The 26,477-nt window shown below is 57.0% G+C and overlaps 1 protein-coding gene across 1 annotated transcript; it reads left to right on the top strand.

Moving 5' to 3' along the window:
* Positions 1-24,547, top strand: RANGAP1 (Ran GTPase activating protein 1). Its single transcript, XM_037160288.2, has 16 exons — positions 1-224; positions 2,695-2,844; positions 8,902-9,029; positions 12,041-12,100; positions 12,600-12,779; positions 14,599-14,733; positions 15,637-15,795; positions 16,816-16,929; positions 17,299-17,398; positions 17,479-17,563; positions 18,528-18,708; positions 19,574-19,693; positions 20,988-21,090; positions 22,261-22,349; positions 22,606-22,727; positions 23,466-24,547. The coding sequence occupies exons 2-16, from the start codon at positions 2,733-2,735 to the stop codon at positions 23,533-23,535; spliced, it is 1,758 nt and encodes a 585-aa protein (XP_037016183.2). The 5' UTR covers positions 1-224; positions 2,695-2,732; the 3' UTR covers positions 23,536-24,547.
* The last annotated feature ends 1,930 nt before the right edge of the window (positions 24,548-26,477 follow it).

The following is a 26,477-nucleotide window of genomic DNA, read 5'->3' on the forward strand; positions in this document are numbered from 1 at the left end:
CGGCTTTCAAAATCCTCCTCCTCCGCCATCATCCTTAGCCGTGCGGGGAGCAGGTGGTGTCGCGAGTGGGGAGGACAGACGGACAGGCGGGCTGGGCATCGGGACCGCTGGACTCGGAGGCGGCGACTCCGACCGGACCTGACACGGACCCTAAGTCAGCCCCCATCCCGGAGGGAGTAGGCGCCTGCTAGGGTCTCCCCACGCGGTGGCGCCATCTGTTTACGGTAGGGTGAGGGTCCTTTCCTTTCCCTGTCACCTGCCTGGAATGGGGGCGGGGCGGCTCTGGAACTGGATGTGGGAGGTGGGGCGCCCATTGAGCATCTTCTCCCCTGCGCCTTCTACGGCCAAGTGCGGAGAGGGTGGGAGTGGGGGGCTAGACCCCTTTGCATGTGGGGAAACTGAGGCTTAGAGAGGGTGTCTGGCTCTCCTGGTCGCCGCTGCCAACAGTGGCGTCTCCTGTCAGCGTCGGTGTCAACTGGGGGCGGTGCGCGTCGCCCAGGGATCCCGGGTGCGGCTCTCGCGCAGCCTGCCTGTCACTGGCGGCTGGCACTCGCTCGTATCTCCCTTGGAGGCCGCCTCCCAAGAGGCCCACACTCGCCGAGGGCCTGGGCTGGCGCCGCAGCCCTCGGGAGGGAATCGGCGTGACTCACTGCAAACGCTTCACCTGAGCGATGGATGTGCATCTAAGAAAGTGACGCCGGAGTGGAGAAGGGAGAGGACCGCTTGTATGTTTACCGTTTGTCTTTGCTCTGCCACTGCTCCTTTGCAGACTTTGGACAAATGAATTCACCTCTTTGCTGAGTCTAGTGGATCGCGTGTGTACACTAGACTGAAGGGTGGGCCCTCCGCCAGCTGATAAGTTTGTGTGCCTGTTCCATTTGGGGCCCCCACCCCAACATACACACACCATTTTCGTAGCTTCAGATTGTTCCCTCCCAGAACTGCAAGAGGTGGTGGAGTTTCAGGCTAATTTTTATTCTGCTTCATCCCATCATTGAAGCATCTTTTAAAAGCCAGGCCGTATGTGGCAGATGTATTGATCCCGTTGAAGCGTGTGTATCACCCCTCTCCTCTGCTGGAAACATTCCAGTGGCTCTCCTTGTCACTCAGGATAAAAGCCACAGTTCTTAAAATGACCTTTGGGCCTTTTGTTCATACTCTTTTCTCATTTCTTACCTCCTTTCTCCCTTCCTCTTCTGTGCCCCAGCCCCGCTGGCCTCCTTGAAGTTCCTCTCCCCAACAAAAGCAGTTAGTTGAGTTTGCAAGAATGTTCTTCCTCCAGGTATCTGCATGGCTCCATCTCTGATATCCTTCAGGTCTTTGTTTTTCCCCTAATACCACCTCTAACCATTCTACTTGGAATTGCAACCCCTCAAAAAACTCCTTACCCCCTCCTTTCCTATTTGTTTTTCATATCAGATACTGAGTATCTTACTTAGGATACTAAATATCTTGTTTAGAACATGTTTCAAGCTGGCAGTGTTCATTCACTGCTATACTCCTGGTACCTGCAACAATGTCTGGCACATAGTAGTACTCATAATGAATGGTTTGATGCCTCCTTACCCAGAAGAATAACTCATGCCTATTGATAAAGACAGACACACTGGGGTGATGAGGTTAAGACAAGAAAAAGAGGGTGCGAGTCTGGCTACTTGGGCCAGTGGGAGCATGGGGAGCTATCATACCATATCTTGAAGCTGAGTTGATTCAGGGAGTAAGTGGTCTGGATGGAAGGAGTCTCTGTATCTCCTAGTTCTCTCTGCCTAATCAGTCTTCTTGGTCTCGCCTGATGACCTGCCATTTCCTCTTTGGAGAGTGGAATGGTCCTTTCTGAGTCTGCTGAGCTCCAGGCTGGAAGCTCCTTTTTTCAGCAGCTCTGCCCCTGCTCTATTGTGATGGTGGCTGTTGTGATGTAGAGACCTCTAGTCTCCTAGGAATCCCTGAGGTCTGACCACCATGGGCTACCTACTCTCCTGGCCAGGGCTGAAACCAGATGTGCGGTGGGCTGGCTCCTGTGCCCCACCCCCAGAATCATGCCAGTGTGGGTGGTGGGGCATTCTCTGGGACGGATGACCTGGATCCTGTAGCCATCTATGTCCTGTTTGAGGGATGGGATCCTCAAACAGGGACTAGCCAAGATGATCCAGCAGGTGTGTGCTTGGGGCAAACTCTTGGTGTCCATGACCCTGGCACTTAACTGTCACTCTCTGAGAGCCCAGGAACTGGGCAGCTCACATGGCTTTGCTAGGTGTCCCAGCTGGGGCGGTTGGACAAGAATGCCTTATAGTGGGAAGGTAGTTCTTCAGAGGCAAAACATGATATTTCTCATATTTGCCATCTCATCCACCTTTCTAGAATGATTCCTTTCCTAGTTTGCAGTTTTCATTTCTCCCAGTGGTGTAGCTATTGGGAAGGTGGGCATAGGCCCCTGATTGGTTTCCTACTCTATCTCCCCAACTGGGGACCCCAGGAGCCTCTTCCCTCCCTTTCTCTCTCTTTAAAACTTATTTACTTACTGAATTTTAGAGATAAAGAGAAACATCAATTTGTTGTTCCACCTGTTTATGCATTCATTGGTTGATTTTTGTGTGTGCCCTGATGGGGGATTGAACCTGCAGCCTTGGCATATAACCAACAGAGCTGCCCACCAGGGTCGAGCCTTCTCTCTTAATGAAACTTTGGCCACTTCAGTTTGCAGATTTCCAGGAGAGCCTGCCAACGAGTCCAGTATGGCCTCTGAAGACATTGCCAAGTTGGCAGAGACGCTAGCCAAAACCCAGGTGGCTGGCGGACAGCTGAGTTTCAAGGGCAAGAGCCTCAAACTCAACACGGCCGACGATGGTGAGTCCCTGCATGAGCTGACCTGAGGGAGGACAAGGAGTGTGGGGACGAGCCCTTCCTCTTACTGTTGTCAGGCTCATTTGGCTACATTATCATATTCTGTCCTTGCAGCTCTGGGAAGTATCACTGCCTATGTGACAGTTGAGGCTCAACAGTGGTTTGCCCTTGAGCACACGCAGGCTTCCCTACCAGTCTTCATGTTTGCAGTGGGCATTTCTTTCTTTCTTTCTTTTTTTTTAAGATTTTATTTATTTTATTTTTAGAGAGAGGGGAAAGGAGGAAGAAAGAGAAGGAGAGAAACATGGTTGCCTCTCACATACTCCCCCACAACCCAGGCATGTGCCCTGGCTGAGAATCAAACCAGCAACCTTTTGGTTCATAAGCCAATGCTCAGTCCACTGAGCCACACCAGCCAGGGGTGTGGTGGGCATTTCTGCCATGACAGCTCAGGCTGGCAGGTGGGAAGGGCCCCGTTATCTTTGGGAGGGATGGAGACAGTGAGGGACTGCAGTGGCAGTCCCAGTATCCACCCCTACCTTCACCCGCATGACCCCAAGCTGATCTGGGACTACCTGTCACCTTCCCCAGAGCTGAGGCCCTCATGGAGCTGCACTAAGACAACAGTCCAGGCCCTCTCAGGAGGTCTGGTCCATGCAGCTGAATCTCCCTGAGAGGGGAGGACGCTTCGTGCAGGCACGGGGACTGGGGAGAACTAGGAATCAGAAGGTAGACTGTATTTCCATCCCTGGCCGAGTCCTGGCTGGCACTGACCAACCTTGAGTCCCCTGGCATCTGGAATTGAAGGCACCTGTATTGGTATCTGTAAGACCTCAAAGATTTGGCCCAACCAGGCAGACTGGTCTGGACTTGCCTGGTTGTCATGGTGCGTGGGCAGGCTTGCTCCCCTCCGCGGGGTCGGAGGCCGCCTCAGTCCTTGGCCTGCTGGGAGCGTGGCGATGCACATTCTTAACATCTCTTACGGCGTCTGAAAGTGGACCGTGTTCCTCCCTGCACTTTGATTACTTTTGATTCTTACATCATCCCTGAGGTACAAATGTTGCTGTTTTAGACATAAGGAAAGACTTGTGAAACTTCAATAACTTGCTCAAGGTTGTACAGCTGGTCAGTCACTGAGCCTGGATTTTAGCAGAGGTCCACCTGCATCCCTGTCCCATCCTTCTCTGCAGACGTTCGGCCCCCAGCAGGAAATGGGGATTTGAGTTGAACGCCCTTCATTGAGCACTGTGTCAGGCAGAGTCTTAAGTGTCACCCAAGTAGTATCTCAGTTTGTCCTCACAAAAGCCCTGGAGGTGGACTTCATCTCCGTTGGCAGGTCGGAAAGCGAAGGCTGAGAAAGGGCTCCGTCTTGGCTGGGTGAGCCAGTGGGGCCAGGGGTGGGCAGGGGCCTGAGCGAGGAGGCCCGAGGCTGGAGATGAGAACAAGGCCCTCTTCTCTCCAGGAAGTCACTTAAGGAGCAAAGAAAGGCCTTTCTGCTTTACATGGCCGAGTGACAAACACCTGGAACTTGTTACTGTGTGAGGCGGCGGAGTGTGAAAAGAGAAATCCCTGCCACGCAGCCCTGTGGCGTCTGGGTATTCAGGAATGGCTGGGGCCCATGTCTGACCTGTTTTTTTTTTAATTAATTAATTTATAGAGGGGAAGGAGAGAGGGAGAGAAACATCAATGTATGGTTACCTTTTTGTGCGTCCCCTGCTGGAAACTGGCCTGCAGGGAAGCAGTCTGCAACCCAGGCATGTGCCCTGACTGGGAATTGAACCGCGATCCTTTGATTCGCAGGCCCGCGCTCTATCCACTGAGCTACACCAGCCAGGGCTTGACCTGTTTTTAAGTTAGGTACAACTCCATTTGCCTTGAAACCAAGTGAGAGAGGCAGCTCGTCTCTGAGCCCCTCCTTTTCCTGCTCTTCCCAGTTTGGTATGTTTCCTTCAAAGGGCGGTCTATGCTTCTGAGGTGCCCCAGGGCTGAACTTGTAGAAAGCACAGCACCGATGTTGTCCTGTACTTAAGTCGCTTATACAGCAAGGGTCGTCTTCCCTTGGGGCCTTGGCGCACCTGTTGCCTTATTTTTAAGGACCTCATAAACACGCCTCTCCTCTCGGTGAAGGGTGACTGGACAATCCCTGGATGACAAGGGCCCCCTTTTGGGAACAGGTCTTCTAAAAGCTTCTAATAGCTGTGAGGTCGTTCAGCCCTTGCACCGGATGCCAGCTCCCCAGTGGTCACCCAGGAGGGGTGGCAGGGCAGGGAGGGGTTAACGGCCTTCTCTGCTGGGGGGCTGCATGAAGGCCACAGTTGAGTTCAGAAGCAAGGTTGGGGGAGGAGCACACGGGTTCAGTTTGGGAAAAGCAGCCTGCGGGTTTCCCTGAACTGCTGTGCAGAGTTGCTTCATTCCTTAAAACCTCAGCTTCCTTTTCCATAACATGAGAGGCTCCTACCTGTCCAGCTTTCCTTGTTGTGAAATGAGAAATGGAAGATGAACGCTGCTTACCACTTTCTGGCTGTGTGACCTTGGTGGGCATCTACATCCCCTCTGTGTGCCTCACTCAATACACTCACCCACACCATAGACAAAACAGTAGCCCCTCATCAGATGGTGTGAGGAGCGTGTGGGTCCGTGGTGTAGGCCGCACACATTAGTGAGTGCTTATCCATATGCGGTAGTGAGCAGAAGCGGCGGGAGCCCCTTTCCTTGTGGAGCTCACGGCCCAGCGGACAGACAGTGTTAACAAAGTCACCACATGATGGTCAGGCAGTCGTGTAGGCCAGTGTAAGATCGCAGCAGACTCCACAGGTGCGATCGGGGCTGCACCGCCTGTGAGGATCTGGCCTGTTGGGAGCTTCACGAGGGCCCTTTAGAAGGTGCGGTGGCGGGCAGGTGGAGGGAGGCAGGGGTGTGCAGAGGCCCCCAGCTCAGGTGGCACTTTGGGAGCCCCTTCCAGTTGCAAGTCACAACCTTTCTCAAGACCCTCTGTGGGCTTTGTATAACCTAGAAGGTCAAGTTCAACTTCTGTCTCCCATATACATATATCTGCATCTTTTTCTACATGTTGCTCCAGCCCACTCCATCCCGTGCCAGCCAGACTAAAATGTTTTGATTCATGTAACTGGTGTGTTTTGTTCAGATTATAAAGTTAGTACATGCATGTTATAGAATAAAGAAACATGGAAGAAGGAAGAAAACTTGCAACTTCATTATCCTACAGCCCAGAGATGTAGCTACTGTTAATTTGGGTGCACTTCCTAGTCTTTTTTTCCCCAAAACGTAGCTGAGTTCTTTTTTTCTTTTTTCTTTTTTTTTTTTTAGATTTATTTATTTATCTTTAGAGGGGAAGAGAAGGAGAGAGAGAGAGAAACATCAATGTATGGTTGCCTCTCATGCATCCCCTGCTGGGAACTGGCCTGCAACCCAGGCATATGCCCTGACTGGGAATCAAACTACGATACTCTGGTTCTCAGGCTCACACTCAATCCACTGAGCAATTCCTGGCATAGGTGGAAACACTGTGTTTTCTCGCACAACCAAGTTTAAAGATAACAAAGTTTTAGTAACAAAAACGCAGCCAAAACACAGAAAATTGAACTATACCGAAGTGTGACAACAACATACTGTTCAGCCAGACCGGTAAGAGGGGTGGAGCCAGCGACTGGCGGAGTGGGGGTTGCGCAGGAAAACTCGGCCAGACTGACCCAGGTGCGTGGCTTGCAAGCGCACGCACTCAGCAATTGGTGGATCCCAGGTGTGGGGTTGCAATGGGCAGACCCAGTGGGGGCGCAAGGTGGCAGGCTGACCATAGTCACACATTTGCATGCAGATAAACCAGGCAAAGGAGCGAGCAGTGAGACAGACATCGAGGGCCCCAGCGACGGGAAGGAGCAAAGGGGACCTCTATTGCCCCTCTTTGACCCCGCCCCCACACACAGCGTCGCAAACCAGCGACCTGGGCAGCCCCACCCTGGGGAACACCTAAGGCTCTGCCCCTCATATGTAACAGGCGAGAACAGACCAAAACATGGCTCAAGACGAACTCAAAGCCCCAGAGCCCATAACTCTAAGCGACCAAGAAATAGCCAAACTTTCAGATGCACAGTTCAAAACACTAGTGATCAGGATGCTCACAGAACTGGTTGATTTTAGTCATAAATTAGAGGAACATATGAAGGCTAAACTAATTGAAGGGAAATGCACAGGAAACCAATAGTGATGGAAAGGAAACTGGGACTCAAATCAAGGGAGTGGACCAGAAGGAAGAAAGAAATGACCAAACAGAAAAGGATGAAGAAACAAGAATTCAAAAAATGAGGAGAGGCTTAGGAACCTCCAGGACATCTTTAAACGCTCCAACATCTGAATTATAGGGGTATCAGAAGGGGAAGAGGAATAGTCATGAGTGGAAAACTTACTTGAACAAATAATAAAGGAGAACTTCTCCAATTTGGCAAAGGAAATAGACTTCCAGGAAATCCAGGAAGCTCAGAGTCCCAAAGAAGTTGGACCCAAGAAGGAACACACCAAGGCACATCATAATTATATTAACCAAGCAACAGGGGAGTGGGAGGAGGAGAAGGGGGGAGAAGGTACAGAAAATAAGTAGCATAGACGGTAGGTAGAAAATAGGGGGAGGGCAAGAATAGTATGGGAAATAATAGAATCTAAAGAACTTGAGACACGTGGTCATAAAGGGGGGAATGGTGGGGGAGGGGTGTGCAGGGTGGAGGGGAATGAAGAGGGGGAATAGAACAACTGTAATGGCATAATCAATTAAAAAAAGGAAAAAAAATTTCTGGTTGGTGTAGCTCAGTGGATTGAGCGCAGGCCTGTGAATCAAAAAATCACGGTTCGATTCCCAGTCAGGGCACATGCCTGGGTTGCAGGCCAGTTCCCAGCAGGGCACGCATGAGAAGCAACCATACATTGATATTTCTCTCCCTCTTCCCTTCCCTTCCCTTCCCTTCCCTTCCCTTCCCTTCCCTTCCCTTCTAAAGATAAATAAATTTTAAATTTTTAAAAAATTATTTCAAAAATGATTTTAAAACAATTAAGATCATGTTACAGGTACTTTAAAGATTTTATTTATTTATTTTTAGACGGAAGGGAGGGAGAAAGAGAGGGAGAGAAACATCAGTATGTGGTTGCCTCTCACGTGGCCCCCACTGGGGACCTGGCCTGCAACCCAGGCGTGTGCCCTGATGGGAAATCTAACCTGCGACCCCTTGGTTCACAGCCTGTGCTCAATCCACTGAGCTACACCAGCCAGGGCTGTTACAGGTACTTTAAAAAGTACTTTATGACCTGAATCACTCATAATCCCACCCACCACCTAGAGATAACGGCTTTAACAGTTGGCTTCTGTCCCTCTGCCTTCCATACCGCATCCTTGTGTGTGCCTGTGTGTGTGCCCACACACGGACATGAGGGGGACAGGGAGAGGACAAGTGATGTTATTTTGAGGTGTCATCACACCAAATGCCATAGAATAACCTCATGTTTTACTCACCACTATAACATAAGTATTTTCTAAGTGAAACACCTGTGTCGCTGTTCCTGATGACGTTACTGTTACTCTACTCCAGTGAGTTAGCTGTCAGCCTCTCCACTGCTGATGGACATGAAGGTTGTTTGGAATTTTTCATCATCATGAAACGATACAGTAATGAACCCCCCAAACGTGAATAGTTGAACCCTTGAAAGCCTCACGCCATTGTACCTCTGGCCCTCTGACTTGGGTGCTGTTCCCCCACCTGGCCCGGTGCCACTCCTGTCCTGTGAGGCTCCACGCACAATGCCCACGAGGTGTCCCAAGCAGTTTCATTGCCCCAGGCAGCCAGTTGGCCTCTCCCACAGCTCCCAGGCCTTTTTAACACTTGTTACAGGGAAATCGTCCGTGTGGCTGTGTCCCTGCTAGACTGCGAGCCTGTCTGGTTCTCCTTGTCAGCCAGGGCCTGGCACGTGGTAGGCAGTCAGAGCCTTTGTGAGTGATGGGGGCCCTCCTGCCTCAGCTGTTTGCAAGTCTAAGTTCTCTTCTTTGGTTCTGGGCAGCCAAGGATGTGATTAAAGAGATTGAAGACTTTGATGGCTTAGAGGCTCTGCGCCTGGAGGGCAACACGGTGGGCGTGGAAGCGGCCAGGGTCATCGCCAAGGCCTTGGAGAAGAAGTCGGAGTTGAAGGTGAGATGTCCCGGGGTGGGCAGGCCCAGACTGGTTGGAGACAAGCTTCTGCTCAAAGAGCTGCAGAACTTTCTGGGCCCCTGTGTTGTTGGTGGTCATCGTGACCAACTCCTTTCCCTCTGGCTTCCCCGGAGCACTCAGCAGTGGCAGGGCCCCTCTCCCTGTGTGACATGTCCATTTGGGTAGCAGATAGGGAGATGGCATTACAAGTGTAACAGACTTACTGGGCAACATGAGTGAAAGAAAGGGGGACGGAGCAGAACTGGACGGGGAGGGCCTTCAGCCTGTGATGTGGAGCTGGAACCTGTGAGGAGGGAAGGCACAGAATCGGCTGAGAACCTCCCTCTTCTCACAAGCTCTCCGCCCGCCTTCGCCCCAGAGCACTGGCGGCCTGATAGAGGAGCCTCGTGTTGGGCGGAGTGGCCAGGCCTCGGCTCAGACGCCCAGACAGATTGGCAGTGTCCTGCAGCCAAGGTGGCCAGCCAGCTTCGTTCCTCACAGCTGAACAGGCCAGGCTCTCGGGGCCCCTCCTGTTTTTTTCCAGAGTGGGTTCCACTGAATGCCAGGACTTCAGGATGCTCTTTGAGAAAAGTGGGTTACTGTGATCAAAACGTCGGGCAGATGTCACTGGACGCTCCCCCTTGCTGGTACCCCCGTGCGCGAGTGCAGTAGAGCCTCCGAGGTGTCGTGAGGGAAAGACGGGGCCCCGCTTTGCAGACCGGAAGTGGCTGTCTTAGTTCACATAAGACTGACCTTGTGCCGTTTAATGCTCAGAGTGACCCAGGTGTAGAGACTCTCCGTTTTGTAAGTCACGGAAGCCGAGGCTCCGAGGGGCTGAGGAAGTAGCCAGCCCAGGCTCCCACAGCTGCTAAGTGGCTGAGCCACAGTTCACAGGCCTGAGTCCAGTGTTCCTTCTGCGGCACCGCGGCGCTTTCCGAAGGGGAAGGAATACAGATGGGGACCACGGAGAGAAAACGGGGTTTGCCCAGCAAGGGCTGGGGCTGGTTTAGGGAGGGGCCCTTGGTGGCTGTCTCTCGGGGAAGACCAGCCAGGTTAACCCGCCCAGGAAGTGGCTATTTTCACTCTCCTGCCTGGGGAGACCTTTCCTGGAGCAGAAGCTGGGGTGTTTTCCTACAAAAGAGGCTAGCCGTTCCCGGTGACCTGTGACCTGTGCAGGGCAGGAACAGAGAAGATGGGGTCTGGTCCTGGAGTCTGCAGCAGCTGAGCTTTGGCATCCAGGGGCCTGGGTTCAAGTTCTGGCACCAGCCCCCCATCTGCATGGCATGGACTTGCCCTGAACTCTGCGGGGTCTGGGCTCCTCTCCTCTCCGAGAGGTCGCCGTGTTGTAAGAGAGCTCGGCCTGCACGTCTTGTCGTCGCATGTAGACCCAGTGCCTTAGGTCACCCACCCCAGCATCTCAGTCCCGTTTCTATGGGAGAGGGAGCCCGGGTGGGGGCGGGGCAGACGGGAGCGGCCCTTGCCCATCATGCTCTGGGCTCCTGCAGTGGCAGATAGTATCTCCTTCGACACGTGCGCAAATTTGATCTGACAGATGAGAAAAGCGTGGCCCATAGGCACTCATCTCAGGCGTGGGCCGGAATTGGAGCCCAGGTATCAGTCCAGCCTCCTCACTGCTCTGCTGCCCTCTTGTCCTTGGTGAGGCCTGAAGCCCACGTCACAGACAGGGTACCGGGGTAGAGGTGGGGATCGTTGGCCCTCAGCCCACCAGAGCTGGCTTTGGAAAGCTTCGGGGCGCGAGGCCAGGAGTGAGGGGCCCTGGTGCACCGGCCACGGCTGGCTGGCTGGGCCCTTGGCACCCGTGTGCCGGGTGCCCCAGTGAGCAGACCCGTGTAGAGCGTCCCCTGAGACCCGGGTGTGTCGGGAGTGCTTTAGCTCTCACACAAACCAGTGTCCCCAGTACTTGGGGTTGCATTTACTTCGTGCACTTTGAGGACTGGGTTTTCAGGGGAAAGGTGCTTCCCCGTGTCCTGTCATCCCTGGTTTGGCCAAGGGAAAGCCAGAGCTGCGGGAGTTGGTATCTCGGGTGGACAGCGGCTGAGTTGGAGGGTAGGACCCACGGTGACAGAACCGTGCTGGTCAGTGTGACACAACCCAGTACTGCGGCCTCCACTTCTGTGGCATTCACCTGATATTTCCTTTAAGTCAGCTCACTTCGAAGTAATGGAAGAGCAAACCCAACCCCTTCTATTCAATGTGGTGGGAGGCTTCACGCGCACAATCCACAGGGTGTTCCAACCCATAAGGCCGCCCAAAGGCCCTGTGCCCGAGGGCCGCTCTTCTTTTGCTCGGTGGGAAACAGGGAGGGGGTGAGCCCCGCCAGTCCCAAAGCCAGGTCACCCTCTGGAGGTGGGCGGGCCAGTGGGATGGAGTTGAGAGAGTAGTAGCCTTGCTGCTGGGTCCCGTGTTGTTGACTTTTCTATTCCTCTGCTGCCCAGAATCGTGTTGTATGTCGCTGCCCCCACACCGTGTGGGAAGCTGGTGTTGGGAGGGAGCACGGGCTGCCGTGGGGCCCAGAGCATCTCCGCTCGCTCATCCTGACTCCCCTCCCAGAAAACCAGGGGCTGCACGGATGGGGCTCTTCCTGACACTTCTGAGCTTCTGGGCCCCACTGGCTTTGGCCGGAGCTGGTCTGGCTTTTGGCTAACAAAGCCCAAATCAAGAAGTCTTTTTTTTTTTTTTTTTAAGATTTTATTTATTTATTTTTAGAGAGAGGGCAAGGAAAGGAGAAAGGGAAAGAAACATCAATGTGTGGTTGCCTCTTACATGCCCTGGCTGGGCCCTGGCCTACAACCCCGGCATGTGCCCTGACTGGGAATTGAACCAATGACCCTGTGGTTCACAGGCCCGCACGCAATCCACTGAGCCACACCAGCCAGGGCCCAAATTAAGAAGTGTCGTAGTGCTCCATAGTCCAAGTCCACAAGGCGGGGTGCTGCTGGCTGCCTCCCTCTGGGGGTCTCGGCTAACTCTTCCCCTTCTTCCTTTCAAAGCGATGCCACTGGAGCGACATGTTCACGGGGCGGCTGCGGTCGGAGATCCCGCCGGCCCTGGTAAGTGGACACGGTGGCTGCTTCCCTCCCCGCTGGGCACAGGGACCCCTTTGCCAGGTGGGGCAGTGCCTCCTCTCCTCACCCATTTCTCCTGGGGCACTGCAGTATCCCCAGCCCAGGGGTCCTGGGATTGCTCAGCACCTTCTGGCCACACTTGCTCCTCCAAGCACGTGCATGCTGCTTTATGTTTGTGTCTCTGCTCACGTTTTTCCTGCTGTCTGGAATCTCATGTTTGACCAGCTGATTCTCATCCAGACTGAGCTCACATGTCACCTCCTATAGGAAGCCTTCCCTGACCACACCACATACACCAAGCCCACTCCCCAGCAGAATTGAGAGCCCCTGCAGGGTTTCCTGCCCTGCGGATGTAAGTTAGCAGCCCTGTACCAAAGTGGTCTGTATCTCCGCTGCTGTTTCCCCACCCGCCTGAGTGCCCCAGGCACAGAAGCAGCACCTGTCAGGTGGCTGTGACACTGACATGAGCTTCATCTGTGCCCAGATCTCACTAGGGGAGGGACTCATCGCAGCCGGAGCCCAGCTGGTGGAGCTAGACCTAAGCGACAACGCGTTCGGGCCCGACGGCGTGCGAGGCTTTGAGGCCCTGCTGAAGAGCCCCGCCTGCTTTACCCTGCACGAACTCAAACTCAACAACTGTGGCATGGGCATCGGGGGTGGCAAGGTGGGTGCGGCAGCCCCTCCCTCACGTCCCCACTGCCCTTCACCCCCCTTCCCTGCCAAGTCGCTGTGGCATTTGCCTCCATCTGAAGTATGTGCCCTGGCCACCTGCCATCTGGGTTGGTCGGCCTGTTGTTTTTTCTCTTCAGAGAAGAAAGGTCTCAAAGTCGGCAGCCTGTAGCCAGTGGAGAGAGGAGATGGAGTTCATTAGGGTGGGGTTGCCAAGCAACCATCTCCGATTCTGGTGTTGCCAAGGCAACACAGAGGCAGTATTGCACTGACCTGCTGACTCGGCAAAATGCAGGCTTTGGGTGTCCCTAGACCTGCCGTGGCCCGGGAACAGCTGGCAGAGCCACTTAAGGCCTGGCTGTGCGTGTGGGGAGGTGGCCCAGAAAGAGACAGCACAACTCACCTTCGTCCCTGCCTCCACCATCCTGTCGTCAGCCAGGCTGGTGGGGTGGGCAGGTTCCCTCCTCCCAGGGAAGGAGGCTGTTTCTCCCCTTCCGGCACCAGGCCTGCTCCGTTAGGCCCGGATCCCTGAACGACTGAACTCCAGTCTGATTCCCCTCTTCCCTCCCCTTGACGTTCCAACAAAAAGTGGAAAAGGCCTGAAAGCGGCCTGTCAAAGGAATTGACAGCGGTTGGGGCATCTCTTTAAAGGTGTGTTAGGTGCACAGCCTTAAATCCTCCACTCACAGTGACAGGTGGGTGATGCTGTCACCATTTTTTCAGATAAGTAGGCCTAGGCTCAGAGGTCTTGGGTTGAGTGCCCCCCCCCCCCGACGGCAGAGCTACCATGGGACTGATGTGGGATTTGAACCTGTATCCACATGGCCCTGTCAGAGCAGCAAGAGAAGCCTGTGCGATGCTCGCAGTGCCCCAGGCGGAGGAGCCAGAGTGGCCTCCCCTGCAGAGGTGCCTGTCACTCCTTGTCCCAAGGCGGAGAGCATGAGCCGAACCCCAGTGTCCGTCTCAGCCAGCCCTCCCCTCAGCCTAACGGGGCGGTAGCTCCGAGTGTGTCATGACCCACAAAAGTCTGAGTCAGCACAGAAAACAGGTCCGGCCCCACCCAGGTTGTGGCGCGCCAGGGAGCCAGAGATATCCTGGTGAAAGGCTTCTGTTTTCCACCCCTGCCTCACCTCTGCCCAGGAACTGAGGCTTTGGGGCTGCTTCAGGCAGCACCCCAAGGACAGGGAAACCTGGGTGTTAGGGCTTTGCTCCCCGTAGCTTAGACCCTGCTTTGTGTGGCTGGCCCGGACACCAGATGTCAGATGGTTCAGTGGGGCCATGGTCCCCTTGGCCAGCTCCCCTTACATAGTGGGGAGCATGGAAGAGACACTGGAAGATGTGGGTTCTGGTCCAGAGTCTTCTACTTGCTTAGCAACCATAGGAAAGTGTCTGTCTGTTCCTGAGCCTGAGTTATTTCAGCTGGAAAGGGACCCATGAGGGTCCCTACCTGCTAGAGGGCTTATGACAGTAAGTGCACTAATTGTGCCACCCCTCCCCTGGACCTGGCTTAAAGCTGGCCACTCAGTGTCGCTCTGCCCCTTCCCACTGGGCCTTGGTCACCTGTCTCTAACACGAGCCTAAACTCCAGGGTGGTGGGACCCACACATGAAGCAATAGATAAGAAAGCTCTTTGTAAACTCGAGGGTGCTGGGCACGTGGGAGGGGTGACCTCTGAGCTTTTAAGCAGTTCCTTGTCCCCGTGCCCCCCACCAGGGGATGGTGTGGGGAGTTGAAGACCGGTTTAGCCTCGTGGCTGCCCTGCTGGGGGAAGGGCTTCCCCGCTAGGCCCGGGCCCTTTGCCTCTTCCCACACAGATCCTGGCGGCTGCTCTGACTGAGTGTTACCGGAAGTCCAGTGCCCAGGGCAAGCCGCTGGCCCTGAAGGTCTTCGTGGCCGGCAGAAACCGTCTGGAGAACGACGGAGCCACTGCCTTGGCAGACGCTTTTGGGGTGAGTGGTTTCTGCCCGTCCTGCCCACCCTACAGAGAGTCCTGGGAGTCCACCCCAGCTCTGCAGCTTAGCTGGGAGACCTAGGTAGCGCCAGCCTCTTCCCCGTGCAGAGCCTCAGGAGCTCAGGGACTGATGGGTGCAGACAAGAAGGAGACTTTGACGTTCCAGCGTGGTGAACGCCATGGTAGAGGAAGGGTGGGGGGCTCTGGGGGTCCAGAGGAAGACATTTGACAGTGCTTGGGGCGACCCAGGAAGCCCATGTAGGGAGGAGGCATCCAAAGTGAGAGCTGTACAATGCACAGTAGCCAGCCCACCAAGCAAATGCCAACAAATAAGGAGATGGAGTGTTCCAGGTGGGGAGAAGGAAGTGTCAAAAAAGGCTGGGGTACAAAAGGGCCAGGTGGGTTAGGGATGACCCTCCTCACCCCCAAAACAGCCCATGGTGTATGGGATGTCAGTCATAAAAGTGGGGCAGGGGAGCCCCAAGTCAGAAAGACCAAGCGGAGCTGCGTTGTGCAGAGGCGGGCCATGGCTGACCACCACACCAGAGCCCAGGGTCCCCACAGTGTGCGGACACCTGGCTGAGAAACTGGTGCTAGAGCTGTGTGCCCCTAGGCAAGTCACTTAGCCTCTCTGATCTCTCGCCTTCTGTGTGTGGTGGAGATCCTCACCCCAGGTGGGGGTCCCTCGTGAGGTGGTAGAGAGGCTCAGCCGTGCTGAGCAGCACACTTTGAGACCTGATCTGCCCAGAACGTTCACAGATAAGCCCCTGTCTGTGCGGACAGCAGCCCCTCCCCATGTCTGCGTCCACTTCGGCCCTCCTGCCTGCTGGGTGTCATGGACGTGGGCCCACACCTGGTGCTCAGGACCCACCTCTCTGTCCTCTCTGTCCTGCCCTCGCAGATCATCGGGACGCTGGAGGAAGTCCACATGCCCCAGAATGGGATCAATCATCCTGGCATCACCGCCCTGGCCCAGGCTTTCGCCATCAACCCCCTGCTGCGGGTCATCAACCTGAATGACAACACCTTTACTGAGAAGGGCGCTGTGGCCATGGCCAAAGTAAGGCGGGTTCCACAGGGCCAGGTTGGGCCCTGGTGGCAGGGTCTGGCTGTTGCCTTTGCAAGGAACCCATCAGCAGGTGGTCTTTTGCCCCCCCCCCCCGGCCCACCGGGTATACACCCCAGGGCCCAGCTGAGTAAACATGCCCAGAATAGGGTGTGTGTCAGGAGCTGGCCTGCGCCCGTCCCAGGCAGCTCTGAGTGTCTGCACTGCCTTCCCGAGCTGCTCCAGGTAACCCCAGAGTTTTCTTCACTGGTTCTGTTTATTGAGCCCCTGTGTAGCGTCCGGCCCATGCCAGTCACAGGCCTCACAGAGCTGAGTCAGACACACAGCCTTCAGAAAGCCTCTGTGTCAAGGAGGGGAGGGAACAGCTGCTTGGTGACTCTCAGGGCTGTGGACACGGTGCCTGGCTGGACATCAGGGCCTCTGTGTGTGAGGGCTCCGCGAGCCCCCAGAGGCTAGTCCTGCCACTGTGTGGGGTCGGCAGGGGTGCCTGCAAGAGTTGCGGATCACCCTGGAAGTTCCAGTCAGACTCCAGGCAGGCTTCCTGGAGGAGGTCACATTTTGGCCAGTGGACTTTTTCTGGACAAAGATGGTGGAAGGGAGGTTTCAGGCACGGGGGTCCGCAGGAGGTAGGAAGGCCCAGGAACGGAGGAAACCCCGCTTGGTGGTCCTGGTGTGAAACGACCGGGGTTCAGAGTACATGGAAGGGCTGGAGGAGATGAAGAGAGTGCACCTTGTGGCCCTGCTGAGCCCTTGTGACTTCCCCCTGGAAGTAATAGGGAGCCATGGAGGCTTTTAAGCAGAGGTGGACGCTGCCAGGTTTGTGCTTCAGGAAAAGGGTTCTGGCTGTAGCAGGGAAACAGGAGGAGGGTCACCAGCAGCCAGGAGGCCAACGCGGGGGTGACGTGAAGAGCCGAGCAGGCGGACTGGGTACAGAAGAGGACAGGGTGTGGCCTCAGGTCCCAGGGGCCAGAGTGAGCTCGCTGCCTCACCCTGGCCTCCACTTCCTCCCTGCAGACACTGAAGACCTTGCGGCAGGTGGAGGCGATCAACTTCGGGGACTGCCTGGTGCGCTCCAAGGGTGCCGTTGCCATCGCAGACGCTGTCCGCGGGGGCCTGCCCAAGCTGAAGGTGCCCTTGGGGTGGAGGTTTCCCCAGCATTGTGGGGGGAGGTGGGGCACGGGGGATAGCAGAGGGTCTGGTCTTCAGAGGCCCATGGGCCTGGGCTCTTCCACACCCTCCCTCTGGCCGTGGTCCGGCCTCTTCCGCTCTCTGAGCCTCAGTGTCTCCATTTTCAACATGGGGGTGGGAGAGAGAGGTGGGTCACCACAGTGAGTGTAGGTAAATACACTGAGTTCCTGGCTCACTGCTGGTGTCATTCTGTCCATCTGCAGAACAGAGCCTACCTTACCCTTCCTTGGGGACACAGAGGCTTCAGACTAGGACCTGGTCTACAGGCCCATGTTCTTCCCTGCCACATCCCCTTCCTCTTATTTTTAGGAGCTGAACTTGTCATTCTGTGAAATCAAGAGAGATGCCGCGCTGGCTGTGGCTGAGGCCGTGGCAGACAAGGCCGAGCTGGAGAAACTGGACCTCAATGGTATGGAGGGGCGGCCCCGGCCCTGGCCGGCTGGGTGGGCCCGGCGCCCGTGCTGACCCCGCTGCCTTCCCTGCGAGCAGGCAACACCCTGGGAGAAGACGGCTGTGAGCAGCTCCAGGAGGTGCTGGACAGCTTCAACATGGCCCAGGTGCTGGCGTCCCTCAGGTGGGAGCTGCGGGCGGTTAGTGACGTGTCCGCTTTGTTCATTTAAAGATGGCTGGTTGAGTCCCCGCTGTGTGGCCAGTGATGGGCTAGGTATGAGGGATGTGAGAGTAAGGCGGTGAGGGTTGCTGGCCCGTGGAACTTCGTTCCGGCGGGGCAAGGGGTCAAGGAGAATCCAATTACTGCATGTTCAGCAGAGGCACAACGGAGGGCTGGGGGGGGTGGTCTCCCGGAGAGCAGGTGAGTCAGGGAGGGGCGTGAGGGCTGAGCTGATGCCGACAGGCAAGGCAGGGTGGCTGGCAGTGAGGCAGGGCGGTGACGTGACAGGGAGGGCGTTGTTCTCAACGTCGGTCTCGGAGACTGACTGGGAAGGAAGGGATGGGTGCAGGAGGGTGGGGTTCCTGGGTTTGCAGGGCCCACTGCAGGCAGGGGTGGGCTGCCTCCTCCAGTGGAGAGCACCCGCTTCCACCTTCCCCTTTCACCTTCCCCTTTCACCTCCAAGCTGGCTTCACTTGCTGGTCAGCACTGTGGGCCCTCACTGCTGGAGCCTGTGCTGCGGCTTGGAACTGGGGACCCGAGATGGGCTCAGAGGGCCTGGGGGCCAGCCCTTTTCAGGAGACAGGGAACCCCCTGCCTCTCCCGCGCCCCAGGTGCGCTTCCTATGGTCAGCAAGAGGTGGGGGGCACAGTCCTGGACATCTCTACCTGGACAATATTCCTGCCAGACCTTGGGCAGTCCCCCTCTTATTTGTGTACCCATTGGGTCTGGGGGCTTCTTTACGACAGGGACGAGATCTGGTCTCAGCATGGGCTTTCCTAGGTGATGAGATGTGAGTGATGGGCTCCCTCGTGACCCACTTGTCCCCACCCTGGGAACCAGCTGCCCAGCTGGTTCACGGAGCCAGGCCTCAGAGCCAACATGGGCCACTGGGCAGAGAGGGTCTGCTTTAGCCAGCTCCCCTCTGCAGTGATGATGAGGGTGAGGATGAGGACGAGGAGGATGAGGAGGAGGAAAGAGAAGAGGAGGAGGAGGAGGAAGATGAAGAGGAAGAAGAAGAGGAGGAAGAGGAAGAAGAAGAGCCGCATCAGGGAGGGCAGGGAGAGGAGCCAGCTACACCATCAAGGAATATTCTGGACCCGAATAGTGGGGTGAGTTCCTTGTTTGCAAGGGTCGGAACCTGGTCCCAACCACGGGTCCCCAGCATCTTTACAGGGCCATGTGATGGGGTGGAATTTAAACACAGCGGCCGTGAACTTTTTGCTCTATCGTGTTGAGCTCAGTACAGATGCATTCCCTTGGAAATAATAACGTGTGTGATACTGCTACATTGTATATAAGACATGCGTAAGTACTTCTAAAAGAACAGTGAAAGAATAAGCACAAATAGAAATCCTTTTGTCACCCATCAGTGGATTATCTTGTTGACCTCCCTGAAGCGACAGTGCCTGTCCCGCAGACTAGCTGGGACCACGGCCCAGCTTGGGCACTTGCTGCCTCTTCCCTGGCCGGGAGTCTGGTGGAGTCGGGCCTGCCGTGTCCTGATTCAGAGGTTCCTGTTCCCACCTCGGTTCCCAGATGAAGCTTTGGAGAACTCTGGGTTGGACAAACCCCAGCCCCGACACTTGTTGAATTTGGCTTTTCCAGTTTTATGGAAGCATTTCAACAAACAGCGAGTGTTTCTCAGTGTTCCGTTTCTCCCGGGCACCTCTGGGGCTCACTGGCGGTGCTTATTGAGGCTAGGTTCCAGTTCCTGGTCGGTGCACATTAGTCCCCATGTGCCTCGGAGCCATTTCTGGGGCATCGCATGTCATGGCGCAGGCCCAAGTGTCTCGCCGGGCTGTTGAAGTCCTAGGGAGGTGGCTTGTGCACTGGGAGCCCACTGGGCCGGCGTCTGGGGAGCTGCACCCGCGTGGGAGAAAGAATTCTAGACTCCGAGCAGTGACGATCAAGTGTTCTGGGTGAGGAGTCTGGGTTCGGACCTCTATAGTGCCACCTGTGTCACCCGTCCCTCAGGAACCAGCTCCCGCACTGTCCTCCCCGCCTCCCGCAGACGTCTCCACCTTCCTGGCTTTCCCTTCTCCCGAGAAGCTGCTGCGCCTGGGGCCCAAGAGTGCTGTGCTGATAGCCCAACAGGTACTGGCGCTGCCCCGCCCACCTGCACGCGCTGGGCCTGCAGGTTGTTGGGGAAAAGGGGCGAGCAGAGCACAGGGGACTGGGCGGGGAGGCTGCTGGGGGGAGGGGGGGCACGGGCGCTGCCACGCATTCCTTTTTGTTTGCAGACTATAAATGAGTGCGATGCTAACACACTTGGCTTACAGCCGGGGTCCCCAACTTCCAGGCCAGGGACTAGCACTGGTCCGGTCCTGTTAGGAACATGGCCACACAGCAGGAGATGAGCTTGAACACAATGAGCTTGAGTCATCCCTAAACTATCTCCCCTGGCCCCTGACTCCCCTGTCCGTGGGAAAATTGTCTTCCACGAACCAGTCCCTAGTGCCAAAAAGCTTGGGGACCCCGGCTTATAGGGTGCACAGGCCTGCCGCACCTCAGAGGACTGGAATTTCTTAAACACACCCCCCTAGACTTCCTTCAGCATGTTCTGTAGGACCAGCTGCTTCTAGAACAATCTGCTGCCCAGGACTCCGGCGGCTGGCTCAGGTGTATTGCAGGGAGGCAGCCCTTGCTCCAGCCTCACTTGTCTATGGGATAGGCAGTTCGGTCATTCCGTCCTTCCTTCCCCTGTTCACTTATTCTGAGATGATTATCAAACACCTGCTGTCTGCCGGGCACTCTTCTGAGTACTTTCGCATGGATTTATTTAACGCCCTTGGCAACCGGAAATGGAGAGCCTGTTGCTCTTAGTGTCCAGATGAGAAACTCTGAGGCCCCAGGAGGCCGAGTGAAAAGCAGAAATGACGTGGTTCTGCTCTCAGCGGTTGGCTGGTTCCCCTGGTTTGAGCTGTGCTTTCTTTGTGGTGCGTGAGGTTATGCGATAGAGTCCTTCCTGTGGCCCGCCTTTTCCTGCATGGGTTCATTGTTCTCCTGGGTCAGTAGAGCTCGTCTCGTGCCCCACGTCGTTTCTGGACACGGATGTTGCTCCCACTTCTCTGTGATCGGGACCATTGGGGCGAGCTCCATGGCATGCGGGGTGTCCAGGCTGGGTTATGGCGGGGGGGTGTCCCTGAGTCACAGGGCGAACCACTGCTCAGGCAGTCACTCCGTGCTTGTTGCACGCCTGCGTGGGCCGGGGCTGGGCCAGGCTCCGAGGGGACAGCGTGGGGCAAGGCAGGGCCTGCCCTTGCCCAGCAGAGGCCCGTGTCCTGGCAGGGCCTCTTCGAGGAAGTAGCAGAGCCCAGACGTCTGCTCTGTGAGCTACGGTCCTGGGGCCCTGGCCCCGCTGACCAGCCGTTGTCTCCTGTGTCTTCAGGCTGACACATCTGACCCGGAGAAGGTGGTCTCCGCCTTCCTGAAGGTGTCCTCTGTGTTCAAGGACGAGGCCTCAGTGAGGACGGCAGTCCAGGACGCAGTGGGTAACGTGGGCCGTGGGTCTGGGAGGGCTCCTGTCTCTGCGGGCCCCAGGGCTCCGTGACAACATTTCTAGCGACGGGCGTGCCTCCGCGCCAGCACTTCCGAGAGCCCCCCAGTGGGTTCTCCCCCGGGGGCTCTCATTTCTGTTTTTTTTGTAAATGGGGAACCTGAGGTCTTTCCCAGAGCTGCACAGCTATATTCAGTTAGAACGTGGGCTAGGTGGCGTCCACCACAGGAGGACCAGCTGGTCACGGCCCTGAGGTCCCTGTGGAGGCAGTCATCTCAGAGGAGGGCTGAGGGGACCTGAACCTTTGTCCCTACCTCTGAACCTCTGCAAGTGGGGTCCGCTCCACCTGGAGGTCCCTTGCTTTTCCCATACCTTCCACCTGGCTTTCTGGGATCTCTGGTCCCCCAGCCCCACCCCAAGCCCCGCCTGCCTTCCTGTCCCCACCTCATCACTTCCATCAGCCTTTCACCTTGTCGCCGTCTGTCTGAGCCTCCAAGGGTGGCCAGGTCCTACTAGACAGAGGAGAGGAAGGGCCTGCGGGTGAGCAGCGGGGCTCGGGGAAGAGGGTAGAAGCTGGAGCCACGTGCGATGCTTGCTCCAGGGAGGGTGCTGAGGCAGGAGGGTCCGTGGGAAGCAAGGCTGGGCAGGCAGGTGAGGGCCAGGTGGGGGTCTGGCTCTGCTCCCTGAGGTCCCAGCCCCACGGGTATCAGTGAGAGCCAGTTACCCAAACTGTCTCCCAGAACAGCCCAACACCTAAGCGAATGCCTCAGGGGTCTCTGCAGACCCCTGGCTGCTCTGTGCCCTCTCTCCCCTGTCCACATTCCCTCACCCTCATGGGCAGCCGAAACCTCCTGCCAGGGAGACCTGCGTCACTTAATCTCTGCCCCAGCTGTGCCAGGTCTCCGAGCCCGTTTTACTTAAGAGGCCAGGACAGGGAAAGGCCAAGGTGTCACAGCTGGTAGATTGATCCCTTCCCCTGGTGCTGGGTGTCCCCTCAGCCTGGTACCTGTGTCCATGTCCCACTGCCTGTGTTCACATCCTGAATAGCACAGGAGGCAGGACCCAGGACCCAGCTTGGGCGGGTGCCGGGTGCTGCAGGCCCTTCAGCCCGTGGCCAGCCCTTTGGTGCAGTAAGCACCCTGCCCTTGCTGCCTCTGCCTTGCAGATGCCTTGATGAAGAAGGCCTTCAGCTCGTCATCCTTCAACTCCAACGCCTTCCTCACCAGGCTCCTCATCCACATGGGTCTGCTCAAGGTGCGGCTGGGAGGAGTGGCAGCCGGGCGGGGAGTGCACTTCGGGTATGGTGGCCTCGTCCTCCTGCCCCTCCCACATGACACGTCACTCACACTGTCCTGGGCCTGGCTCTGCTAAAATAGCCTTGGTCTTCATGATGGGACTCAGCTTGACCTTGGCCATGGGGCTCTCTGAGCAGGGGCTGTGGTTGGTGGAGACCTACAATCCCCCAGGGGACCTTGAAGCTCACGTTCCACTTGGTGCTTTTCCCTTGCAGAGTGAAGACAAAGTCAAGGCCATTGCCAACCTGTACGGCCCCCTGATGACACTGAACCACATGGTGCAGCAGGACTACTTCCCCAAGGCCCTCGCACCCCTGCTGCTGGCATTCGTGACCAAGTGAGTGTGCCCATGTCGGTTCCCGTGGTCAGCAGAGGCTCCCCTGGCCCGGTCACTCGGGCTTGTGAGAGGCCCCTCACGTCTCCCAGGCTCTTGTGCGTGACTGGTTGTCACTACTTCTGTGTGGCCTCCTCCCCTGTGCTGAGGACACGGGACTCAGAGCGTTTCTCTGTGAGAGACAGGACGTGCCACACCCCACATTTTCCAGATGAGGAAACCAAGGTCAGTTAGGAGTGTCCCCCGTCACAGGCTGATCAAGGGCCTGCGCTCAGCCGCGTCCCTGAGTGCAGTTCTGTGTCTGGGGACACGGGGGGGGGGCACTGGCCACAGCCAACTAGTAAGGAGCCTCCAGGCCCTGCTTGGACCCCCCAAGGGTGGTGGGGAGGCCCGTCCCCTGGCCTCACAGAGGCCCTGTGTGGCCCCAGCTGACCTGGCCTTCCTCAGGCCTCCGTCTCCCAAGAGCTTGAGCAGACTTGTCTCCAGGGGCTCTGACCAGCTGCACTAGCAGTGAATCCAGCACCACAGAGAAAGTCGGGGTCGGGGGCGATGGGGGCAGAGGAGAAAGGCAGTGCCGCTCCCTCCAGCACGTGCCTCTTCGTCGAGAAGTCATTGTGAAAATTAGAAAAATGAACTCTGGAACGTTCGTGGCCTCAGAAGTGGCCTCTACCCCCTCTGCTGCCCACTGAGCTCCGGGCCCCCAAGGTGCCTCCCTGCTCACTGACCCTTCTTTCCCCGTAGGCCCAACGGCGCCCTGGAGTCCTGCTCCTTCGCCCGCCACAACCTGCTGCAGACGCTGCACAAGGTCTAGACCCAGACTCAAAGCAGCCTCTCCCCAACCCTCAGCCTGGGCCAGTGACTTGGGAAGGGACTCGGATGAAGGACTCTGGCCAGAGCAGGGAGGGTCTTTGTCACATGTGTCGTGCCGGTCCCCGAGTATGTGTGTCGGTGTGGTGTGCGTGCCGCTGTGTGCTTCCTGCTGGGGTGTGGGGTTGTTGACGTCTCCATGCTGGGCCGGCCCTGGTTCTCTAGAGGGGAGCTAGCCCCAGGCGGACAGGCTGCGAGCTGTGAGCTGCTCTGCCATTACATTCATGGCCACCTGAGGGCGGTGTGCTGATCTGGGCCTCAGGCTCCCAGCTGTGGCTGTTCCACCCACTTCGCCTTCCTTGCCTTCCTAGGCTGGACCAAAGCCTGGGGCACTGCTGTCTGTGCACGTGGTCCCCCCGCCCCAACTTCCCGTTGAGGTTGGGCTGCACCCCAGCCTGCCGGGGCTGCTGTCAGTCGCTGCCTCTGCTTCCTGCGAACGAGCCCTGGTCCTGTAGCCACCGCGGTCCCTGCCATGCATCCCCTGCTGTGCCGATCCCTCAGCAGGGGAGGCGGAGACGGCCACAGTGGTCAGCAGAGGGCAAGACCCTGGTGCCCCTGCTATGTGGACAGGACAAGAAGCCAGTGGGCAGACACGGGAGTCCTGGAGCAGGAGGTGCCTAGCGGCGCTGGCTGTGGACCCAGCGGGCCTCCCTCCCCTGGTGGCCGAGGAGATGTCTGTGACTGGCCTGGGGCCACACTGGAAGGGCATCTGGAGAGGCCCCAACCTGTTCTCCAGCCAGGGCGGGGAGGGGGGCAGGCAGGGGCAGGGCCCACTGCTGCCTGAGCTTCATCTAGGGAGCTCTCAAAGGACCCGGGGGGTCCTAGCGTGGGGACGGATGGGCTCACGATGCCTGCACCTCCCTGTTGTCCTGCGACGCCCTCTGCTTTCCCCTTGTGCTCTGTGTCTGGGCTGTGCCCGGGGCTTCTTGAATAAAGTCGTGTGTGGCAACAGTGGAGACGGAGAAGTGGCACCTGAAGTGGCCCAGTCTCAAGGCCTCGATCTGTAAGGCCCAGTCCATCTCACCAAGAAGTCCCCACGCCAACCTTGTGTCGCCGCTTGGGGCGGGTTTCCTCTGTGTGGGCATGCCAGCTCCCCTCTACTGGGTGAGCGGGGCTGGGGGTACCGGGATTGGCCCCAGCCTGTGGGAGTGGGGGGAGAGGGTCCTCCCTCTCCAGGCAGTGGAGGTCCCAGGTGGGGTCCCTTTCACCTGCACGGTCCCATCTCACCGCTCCACCCTCTTTGGGCCACAGCCTCACGGGTCCCCACGCTGCTCTGTGCACGGACCTGGCTGGGCTGGACCCTGTGTAGGTTGCGCCACAGGCCCTGCTCTCCACACAGTCTGGGTGCCCTGACTCCCAGGGCACACAGTCCTGCTCTCCACACAGTCTCGCCTCATGGGGGTGGAGGTGGGGGTCCTGGCTGGGAAGCCCCTGACGGGTGTCTGGCCCCGGGGCCTGGCGTGGAGGACGTACCGTGGGTCTCTTCCGCAGATGCTGCCCCTGGTGGGAGGGCGGCCTGGCCGACCATGTGCCCTGGAGTCTCCGCGGTAGTGAAGAGGCCCCTCCCACGTTTTCTTAGGGGCAGCATTTTCTAACTGGCTGTGCACCACTCAAGTGACTTGTTCCTTGGCCAGGTGGCAGAGCAGGTGTCTTTCCCTGCTCCTCCCCATACAGGGTGATATGGCAGGAGGCAGGTGGAGGCTCGACCAGCGCCACCCCCCATGCCTTGCCAGGCTCTGTCCTGAGTCCCCAGCTGCAGGCTGCCTTTGAGGAGCTGCCAGTCCTGGGCAGGAGACGAACAGTTGTGGCCCACGGCGGGGACAGTGGGCAGTGAGGGCAGGGCAACCCTCAGGGGTTAGGAGTGAGCAGGGGGAGGCCGAGGAGGCAGATGGGGTCGCTGAGGCTCAGGCTGCTCGGCCTGGTGGCAACAGGATCTTCGGGAAGCTCTGTCTCAAGGAAACCCCAGTGGACATTTTTGAGGATGAGCAGAGTCTTGCTTTTTGTGACATTGCCCCTCACACACCAGCACGTTTTCTGGATACACCTAAGAAGTCTATGTCCCGGGTTTCTGTAGCAGAAGATGCTGACCAAAGTCTTGGACGTTTCATGAGTGTTGGCAAGAAACGTGCTGCTGATCTGGGTCGGGGGTATGGAGTGTCTGAGCAGAGGCTCAGCGGGGAAGGTCCGTCCGTCATGTTTGTCCTCGTGATCTTAGAGGGCGGTAGGTGAATTGGCCTGGTTAAGCATGTTTTGGGGATAATTTTTTCCTACTCTAGGCAATGTTAAACAGCACACTTTAGTTTTACCTGTGTGTGGTGACTGAGTAACTAACTCCTAAAACTCTACATGATAGACACTGTCATGTGTTCTAAACAAGACAGGGATGCCAGAACTGAGTCTCCAGGTTCTACTTGGGCTTCTCATGGGTGATGTTTGACGGAGGAGAAACAGGCTGGAGGCTAAGCGGTGGCCTGTCCGAGGTGCTCCGGCCCGGCTGTCCTTTTCTCTTGGTCCTAGGTGAGGAGGTTCGGACTGCCCTGGCCCCTCTCATCCTCCAGACCAGCTCAGCCGTCAGGACCCCCGACCAGCTCCAGGTGCAGAGAAGGGCCGGGAAGCCTCTAACTTTCTGCTTTCTGAGAAAGCTGCAGCCTTTGGGGTTTTCTCCCAGACCCAGATTCTCCTGAAAACTACAGCCAACCCTAAGCTTGCACAGGCTGCAGGTCCATAAGCACTAAGATTTGGGATCTGCAAGATCACACATGCGCTGGCCTGGGACCCCTGCGTGCAAAGAGCCTGCTCAGCACCACGCTGCTCCCACCAAAGGGAACACAGCCACCGGCTCGGGGCTAAAGCACCAATTCTATTCTGAAACTTTGACCAGAGGAG

This window comes from Artibeus jamaicensis, unplaced genomic scaffold, assembly GCF_021234435.1.
Source record: "Artibeus jamaicensis isolate MK-2021 breed Jamaican fruit bat unplaced genomic scaffold, CSHL_Jam_final contig_233, whole genome shotgun sequence".
NCBI classification, from domain to species: Eukaryota; Metazoa; Chordata; class Mammalia; order Chiroptera; family Phyllostomidae; genus Artibeus; species Artibeus jamaicensis.